At 45.9% G+C, this 8,736-nt stretch overlaps 1 protein-coding gene across 5 annotated transcripts in view; it reads left to right on the plus strand.

The window, feature by feature from the left end:
• Positions 1-8,235, plus strand: part of RBM47 (RNA binding motif protein 47) — a 76,395-nt gene extending 68,160 nt beyond the window's left edge. For 4 of the 5 annotated variants that reach the window (XM_039699042.1, XM_039699040.1, XM_039699041.1 and 1 more), the window contains 3 exons: positions 673-879; positions 4,840-5,042; positions 5,413-8,235. In XM_039699042.1, the coding sequence (XP_039554976.1) occupies positions 673-879; positions 4,840-5,042; positions 5,413-5,658 (656 nt within the window). In that variant the 3' untranslated portion in view covers positions 5,659-8,235. The remainder of the gene's footprint in view (positions 1-672; positions 880-4,839; positions 5,043-5,412) is intronic. The other variant, XM_039699039.1, reaches the window with a different exon arrangement.
• Positions 8,236-8,736: the final 501 nt, after the last annotated feature.

An 8,736-nucleotide genomic window follows, 5' to 3' on the forward strand; every position in this document is an offset into this window, starting at 1 on the left:
TCTTCTCAATTTCCAGATTTGTACTTGCAATAAAATATGACAGAGTTGAGTAACAGTCTAAATGTTCAAGCAGACCATCATAAAGTACATCAATACTGCAGTGTTCAAGATACTGTCGTAACATATGTGGAGTCACTAAGATAAATAAAGGCAATATTTTTGGAAATGGGTTATAGGCACCTAATAAAATAGCATAGAAAACAGTTAAAAAACATACATGAAAATATATGCAGTCATGGGACAAAGTTGATTAAAGGGCAGGTGTGATGCTGTGCCATCTCGGCAGGTTCCATTGCAGGCAGTTGACAAGTTGGGTCTCTTCTGGAGGACAGGTGAAAGCAGAAGCTGTTCCTAATGCACAGAATGAGCCAGAGGATCCCCTCACTCTCTGCTGACTGCATTGAGCCTGTAACACTTGCCACAAGAGTTCCATCAATATAAATGAGCAGTTAATATATGCTCACAAACATCAAAAGCTAAACAAGCATAGGCTTACCTGATGCTTCTTAGGCACTTGTGTTTTCCTAAGCAGGGTCACTAAAACTCAATCATGCTGACTTAAGCAGCCACATTTCTAAGTGCAAGCCTCCAGATTTCAGCCTGGGGTCACTCATGCTCCCCACAGGGCTGTCACTCTCCATTATTCACCATCTTCTCTGTTGTTATCATAAGCAGGCAGCATACGAGGCAGAGGGCGAGGTGCAGCTGGCAGCAGAGCTCCGGGTCCCAGGGGCTCCTACCTGGGGGGATACTCCGCCGGCCGTGGAATCTACAGCAGGTACCATGAAGGCAAAGGAAAACAGCAAGAGAAAGGATTTGAACTGGTTCCCAACTTGGAGTTACCTGCAGTCAATCCAGTGGCCATTAAGCCTGGAGCAGGTTAGTATGTGTAAGGAGGGGAGGAAAGCAGGGGTGGTGGGCAGGGCCCCACTGCAAGCCCTGTCTCAAGCATGTGAGGACCCCTCCAGGGCCAGTCCACAACTGCAACTGCAGCAATGGGGATGGCCCCAGGGTTGGGGCTCAGTGCTCCCTTGTGCTGAGTGCCTCCTGGCCCTGGCCAGACTTTCTTCACACAAGAGGCACACAGTGGGATAGGGGACACAAATATTTGGGAGTCCTTCAGGCCAGCATAAAAACGACTAAAGCAATACTCACTCCTCTCCCCTTTTGCATTTGTTTAACAGGAAGTAGACTTTCCTCTCCTACTACTCCTGTAAACCAGAACATGGTGACTAAGAGCAATTTTCCTCTCTTTTAATGTCTTCAATGCTAATTTCACCCTGGGAGATTCCTATCCTAGATTTCCAGCCAGACTGGAGCCCTCCCCTGTTTAGTCCATCTTGCTCCAGTGGAACAAGGCGGAGAAAAGGATCTGGGGCTTTCCCTTGCAGGAAAGTCCCTGGGTGAGGCAAGCTCCTCCATCTCCATCAGTGTCATGGGGAAGGAGCGAGGCAGGGAGCCCTCGGGGTCCATTGTTACAGCTCTGCCATGCCTGCAGGAGTGCTCTCATCTCTGCTGGGCTCTGATGGGCCAGTCCAAGGGCTGGGGCAGGGACTGCCCCCTTCTGCTGCTTTGTCAGCTGAGTACCCAGCCCTTGCCATTCCCAAGTGAACAAGAGGAAAGCTGAAGCTCTGCAATTCCTCAAGATCCTGTTTGGAAAGATTTTTATTTGAAAAAGTAGCCTGAGGAAGAAGGTTCTTGAAGGGCGTGGGAACCCCATCCTGAAGTCCTGATGTCTTCTCTCCGTTTCTCTTTCCAAGTAAACTGTAAATGGCAAGATGTAAGCATTGCTTAATAATAGAGCTACTGTGGTTTCCCAAAACATGTTTCATTTATGTCAGTGAAAATTACAGCTTGCATCTAATGAAGTCTGTGAAGAGTTCCTCATAACAGCTGGATGAGACAATATCTGAAGTCTAGTGACAAAGGAAGGCTGTTAAGATTAGAGTTGGAGAAAGATCAGACTTCCTGAGAAAACTACCCACTCACCACCAGAAAATATTACCGCTATGTGTGTTTGCAAAGATACTTTAGGAATTCCAAGTATTACTAAAGGATGCTTGAAAAGTGAGCTTGGAAATGCATGCTTATTAGTGGTGTCTATATTTCATTCGACTGCCTAACAAAAGCTTGAAGCTCAAGTCAAAATGTTTCTACGCTTGAAGCATGTTGAGACTCAGATTTTTTTTTATCAGACCTTCCCCTGTCGTATGGTTCCAGCACAGCCTCTGAGCACAGAAGCACCTGGTCTGTTTTCCTGTCAGATCAGCTGATCTAATAAGAGGTACCACACGCAAGAGTCACCTCTGTTACTAAGAGGGTATGACTTTGAAAGCATGTTACTCAAGTCAAAATGTTTCTACGCTTGAAGTATGTTGAGACTCAGATTTTTTTTATCAGACCTTCCCCTGTTGTATGGTTCCAGCACAGCCTCTGAGCACAGAAGCACCTGGTCTGTTTTCCTGTCAGATCAGCTGATCTAATAAGAGGTACCACACGCAAGAGTCACCCCTGTTACTAAGAGGGTATGACTTTGAAAGCATGTTACCAGAACAGAGGAGTAGAAACTGCAAGGTTTCCTGCCTACTGTTTAGACCAACTTCAAAGCTCATTTCTTTGAAAATAGTTGGAATACTCCTGGGAGGTCACCCCAATACCCCAGATGCCTCCTACTGTTTTTCTGCCAAAAGTTATTGCAGATGTGAGCTCTTTGCCTTGGTGAGAAATTATCAGGATATTTAAACCAAAGATAAAACCAGTTTGACCTGACCAGATGGACTTGGTGTAAAAGGAGAACTTGAAAACCTCATGAGTTGGGGGTCTCTGCTTGAGGAAATAGTGGTAGTCCACTGGTGGAGGACACATCTCTGCCTGAAAGACAGTTGATCATCTTCCTTGTTGCAGTCTCCAGGATCAGAGCAAGAGTACTGCTTTCTGTCACCTCCTTCCACCAGGCATAACTGCACACATTAACATTGCAAAGTTTCATTGCACAGAAACAAACCTAGGATACTCATATTAGGTTTCATTTCTGGCTTAGTGGCTGCACCTCCCGTAAGTGCCAATGCCACCTCTTAGTCCATCATCCATTATTTATCGATTACTTTGTTTTCCTTCTGAACAACCTTACTGCTAAAAAGCGAGCTGAATGCTGAAGTGTGCAATATGAGGCAATGATGGAAATCATAGCATCACAGAATGGTTTCCATTGGAAGGGACTTTAAAGATCATCTAATCCAATGCCTCTGTCATGGGCAGAGATGTCTTAAACTTTGAGAAACTTGAGGTTGCTCAAAGGCCCATCCAACCTGAACTTGAACACTTCCTATAATGAGCCACACAAAACTTCTCTGGACAACCAGTCCAGTGTCTCATCACTTCATTATAGAGAATTCTTTTCTTATGCCCAACCCTTTTTCAGTTTAAACCTGTTACCCCTTGTCCTATCACTACAGGCCTTACCAAAAAGTCTTTCTTATAGGCCCCCTTTAAGTACTGAAAAGCTCCAGTCTTTATGGTCGTTATCCCAGAGGCATCTTTTCTCCAGGCTGAACAACCTCTCTCAGTCTGACTTAAGAGCAGAGGCGCTCCATCTCATTTAACATCCTCTGAACCTGCTCCAACAGGTTCACATCCTTCTTATATTGGGGGCCCCAGAACTGGACATAGCACTCCAGGTGGAGTCACACCTGAGCAGAATAGAGGGGCAGAATCACCTCCCTGAACCTGCTGGCCACACCACTGTTGATGCAGCCTAGAATACAGATGGTTTTTCTGGGCTACAAGTGCACACTGCCATGCCACATGCAATTATTGTCATTACTGGGAATGTTTAGCAAAGAATGTTTCTTCCCTAAGCAAGTCATGAAGCTCCATTTTGGACCATGTACAGACTCACTATCCTTAACACTATTATTCTGACCAGAGTGTTCTCCCTTTGTCTGAAAGACCATGGCTCTAGTTACATCATGTTGTCCAATTTTGGCATGAGGGAGAATTCCTTAAAGAGAAGTTTGTTTGGGTTTTTTTAAAATGTCATAAAGTAGATTGATCCTGTAGCAGACAGAGGGGATAAAACATATTTAGCCAAGCTAGTCCTGGGAAATGCTGGTAAAAGAGATGATATTTTCACAGAGCTGGCCAAAGGCTGGCATGTAAAGCAGACCCATTGCTGCCTCTAAAGAGAAGTTTGTTTGGGTTTTTTTTAATGTCATTAAGTAGATTGATCCTGTAGCAGACAGAGGGGATAAAACATATTTAGCCAAGCTAGTACTGGGAAATGCTGGTAAAAGAGCTGGTATTTTCACAGAGTTGGCCAAAGGTTGGCATGTAAAGCAGACCCATTGCTGCCTGTAACTTCTGCAGTACAAACCACAGCTTTCTGTCCTGGACTGGCTCTTCCTATGGCAGCTGCATATTCCTCAATGTCAACAGCTGGAGCAGGGACCTCACTGGAACATTGCACAGTCTTACCCCTTGTGTTCAGGCCACACTCTTGGCCAGAGGGAAGGACAGCAGTGGTCAGAAGGGGTTGTGTGAATCTGGGTCACAACTCCCAGTCCCCATGAGGACTCTGGCCCTAGGATACTCATGGCAGGAGCATGGGATAAAAATCCTGAACCAAACAGCACTGAGCCTGTCACTGTGCATCAGCTATGGTGCTCCCATGCGTGGGAGGGGAGAGGTGCCCCAGGTCCCCTGCCTGCACAAAAGGCTACCTCCCCTGATAAGAGCAGCACAGGATCACTGCTGGAGAGTTGCACAGCTGGGAGGGAGAGTCTTTGACAAGAGGTCCTGGAAACTCTCTCCGATGTATCTAACATGTCTGGTCTCTCCTAGTGGCCATCCCTGCCATTGGTGCCCAGTACTCCATGTTTCAGGCCGCACCACCAGCCAAGATGATGGAAGATGGCAAAATCCACACTGTTGAGCACATCATCAACCCTATAGCTGTCCAGCAGGACCCAGCTAGTGCAGCAGCCGCCGCAGCAGCCGCAGCTGCTGCTGTAATACCAGCTGTCTCAACACCTCCTCCTTTCCAGGTGAGCTCAGCACAGAAATCCTGCTTCCCATACACCCTGCTATGCATATCCAAGGTGGGGGGAAAGCCTAGTCTCTTGCCCTGCTTCCATTCAGGACATGCTCTTGAGGATGTCACAGTGCCCAAGAGCCCTGAAGTTCATCTGACCTGCCAGATGCACGTAGAGCCATTGCTTTCCCCACTGTGGGGGACCCAGACTGGGAGGGGGGGAGCAGCCCCCCATGACAGCATGACTCTCCATCAACAGGGCACATACTGCCTACCCTCTCCATCATTCCCTCCTTCCCTTCTAGGGGGTTTGCCATTCAGGGCATGGCAGCGGGATGTCGCAACAAAGTCCTTTTTTTGAGGTCTGAACCCTTTCCTTCCAGGGTCGCCCCATCACACCGGTGTACACCATGACTCCCAACGTGCAGCGGATCCCGGCCGCTGGGATTTACGGGACAAGTTATGTGCCGTTTGCGGCGCCTGCCGCGGCCACGGCCACAATAGCCACGCTACAGAAGAATGCTGCCGCGGCCGCTGCCGCCTACGGGGGGTACGCCGGCTACATCCCCCCGGCATTCCCAGCCGCCACCATCCAGGTGCCCATCCACGACGTCTACCAGACGTACTGAAACTGTCGGCAGAGGAGGGTGGCGGAGAAACACACACTGAAGGAACACTTTACTATTTATGAAGAAAGAACTGTCTGCGAAAGAGAAAACATTTGGGCTTAGTAAAACAATGCAGAAAGTGAAGAATGTCATAGAAAAACATGTTTGAAATATTTTCTATGCTTGAAGTTTTCACTAACTTTTTTAGGCTATTTTTAAAAATTTAACATGCCTATATTCATACATTTCCAAAGGACCTCGGTGCATCCAGCCCACCACTGACGTGCATTGCATTTATATGCACTGCAGTAGGGTTGCATAGGGTCTTTTTTTTTTTAGCAGTTATATTTTCAATATATTTGTGGTATGAAGGTTATTTTTTAGTAATATCTGCACTCCAGAGATGTCTATTTTGTAGTGCCTTTAATAATATATCAGCTATATATTAAAAAGCACACCTGAGCAGCTAGGGAAAGTTTTAGCAATATATTTTGAAGAGTATATTCAATATTTAAAGAATACATACCTTAGTTTTTTGTTTTGTTTTGTTTTTTAAGAAGAAAACAACAAGTATCTTATTTAAAAATTATACTGGAAAGTGCAATTTGAAAAATGTGCAAGACCTCTGCATTTTTTGCTGGCATTAATACAATCTGCTCATTCTCATTTGAAATCATAAGTAACTAATATTGCCTGTTTGGAAGAAAGAGAAAAGAAAAAAAAAGCCTCCTCACACATACCTCTTCACAGTGTGATTTGCAGGCTTGTTTTTAGCTAAAGAAAGGCTCCAAGTTTTCCTCAGCAACTGGATTTTCTATTTATTGCAGCTGCTTGTAGTTGCAGCATGTACAGAAACGAGTAGCTGATGTTTCACGCGAGGTGTCTTGACTTAGATCTTCATCCAGTATAAAGCCAAGGCTTTTTCTCAATGCTCTTCATTTTATTCTTTGAAGTATATGTTGTAGTGACTGAGAACGTGTGTTGCTGTTAGCAAGAGTAGCCACGCTCTCGCCAAGAGGATGTGCAGCATTACTTACTCATTGCTCCATCGTGTTCCATGAGAAATTTCAAAGATACTAGGGGTGGTAGTGATACTGGAATTAGTGAAACAGGGCTAGCCTCCCTCCCAGCCTCCCTTCCACTCTTAATTCCCCTTCTCTGCAACTGGAGTTGTACATGCACATCAGGGGTGGGAGTGATTAGACCCAATGATTTTAAGACATAGAGCTTGTAAATATCTTTTAATATACATTTTTAAAGTCATTTTATGTTGCAAATTTACATGGTATGTGGTTTGCCACAAAACAAAACCTTTTATTGCAATGTTATAAAAAAGTTTGTTTTATTAAGAAGTAAATATATTCTTGCAGTGTTTTGTGGCCTGTTTAAAGGCTTTTATTTAGTAGTGCAGTGAATGTAAAATAGAGTAAAATGGTAAAAAATATCTTGCCCTTTGTATGAAGTGCATCAGCTCTACAAACACAAGTCTGGTGACAAAAGGTGAGAAGCAGGGAGTCAGTAAACAATGTTCCTTTAGTTTTTGAGGTATAAGTACATACCAAAGGGGTTTCACATTGGCCACGTTTTGACAACTGAACCACTTCCAGACCACACTGAGCTCACTTAAGTGACCTTTTTAATACGCTGCTTTTGCTTGACTCAAAATTGAGCAGCTGTATTCTAGGTGCTCTTGCTCAGACAAGCTGAGCTCCCCTTGACCCTGTCAACTCATTAGCAAAAGCACTGTGAGGTTACCCATTAGGTTGGACTCTGCCCCTCCACGCCCCTTCCCAGGAAACTTTTGTCTGTACCTGCACATCTGAAAGCACACCCAGACCTCAGCCCCAAGGTCCTGCCCTTGTGTAGGCGAGAGAGGAGGAGATCTGGGCAAAGCCCGAGGGGCGAGCACCCAGCCAGAGTCCAGCACTGCCTCCTCCAGTCTAAGGTCTCACATGGCTCAACACTAAAAGCAGCGTGGGTCCTTGGGCCATGCACAAACAGCCCTGGGGCCAGGAAAAGGCAGTCCAGCGGTCTTGGCCCACTTCCAGCCCCACGCCATGGCTGATCCCCAGAGGAGAGAGGAAGGGTGATGGCTCTCTTCCCACTAATCCTCTCCCTGGCAGCAGGACAAGGGACCTGCTAGTCACAGAGGTGGCAGGAAGAGAAAGGAGCCAATGAGGGAAAACCGTGAGGTGTCCCCAGCCAAGAGTGGGTGCTGCCCATGCCAGGGTTGTAGCAGGCAGTACCCAGGGATGGAGGCAGGACCCAGGCATGCAGGCAGCCAGGTCATGCTGAGCCTCCTGCCCATTCCTGTCTTGACATTTACTTCTGAACCATTTCATGTACACTACTACTGAGGTAAGTCTAATAACTTGAAATGTGAACATCTTTAGGTTAAGAACAAACTATTCTAAGAAAAAAAAAAGTATATGTAAAAAAAAACCAAGCTAGTGTGCCTTATTCTCATAAGAGCTGATATTTTAGATATTTTATTGTATCTCTCTTCTCTGTATTGTCAGAAGCCTCTGAGTTTATTTAGTTCTTGCTCCATTTATGGTACATTTCTAGGATGTAGTGAATAAAGCATTCTTTAAAAACAGAGACTGTTACTTCATTGAAACATCCCACTCTGCCAAGGCTGTTCTTCCCTCCAAGCTGGGAAGAGGGTTTTCAGGGCAGGAGGAGAGCAGGACACTGCAGCACTGCAGCCATCATCCCTGCAGGGAGGGGAGATGAACTGTCCCACTGACTTCTCTGTCCCACCACCTGCAGAGGACAGTGACCTTACCAGCATGCATACTGGGCATCTCTCCATTCTTCCAGCATCCTCTGAACAACCTAATTCTCTCCTTGTATGCAGTTTAGTGTCAGTGTCTAGATGTGGATGGAGCTGGAGCTAACATCTCTCTGTACTTTCCATCCACCCAGTGCACATATTCCTGTATCTCTCTTGTATCTCCTCACTGCCAGGCAGGAGCACTGGGAACTGGTTCATCCTTTTCATTTCAGCATGCTCCATGCTTCAAACACACAGAAAGCTAAGCTGCACCTCATCTGCAGTGCTCTAGACTCCCTGGCTGTTTCCTTGGTGTAAATACA

The sequence above is a fragment of the Passer montanus genome, unplaced genomic scaffold, assembly GCF_014805655.1.
Source record: "Passer montanus isolate IOZ18808 unplaced genomic scaffold, ASM1480565v1 scaffold13, whole genome shotgun sequence".
Classification (NCBI taxonomy): domain Eukaryota; kingdom Metazoa; phylum Chordata; class Aves; order Passeriformes; family Passeridae; genus Passer; species Passer montanus.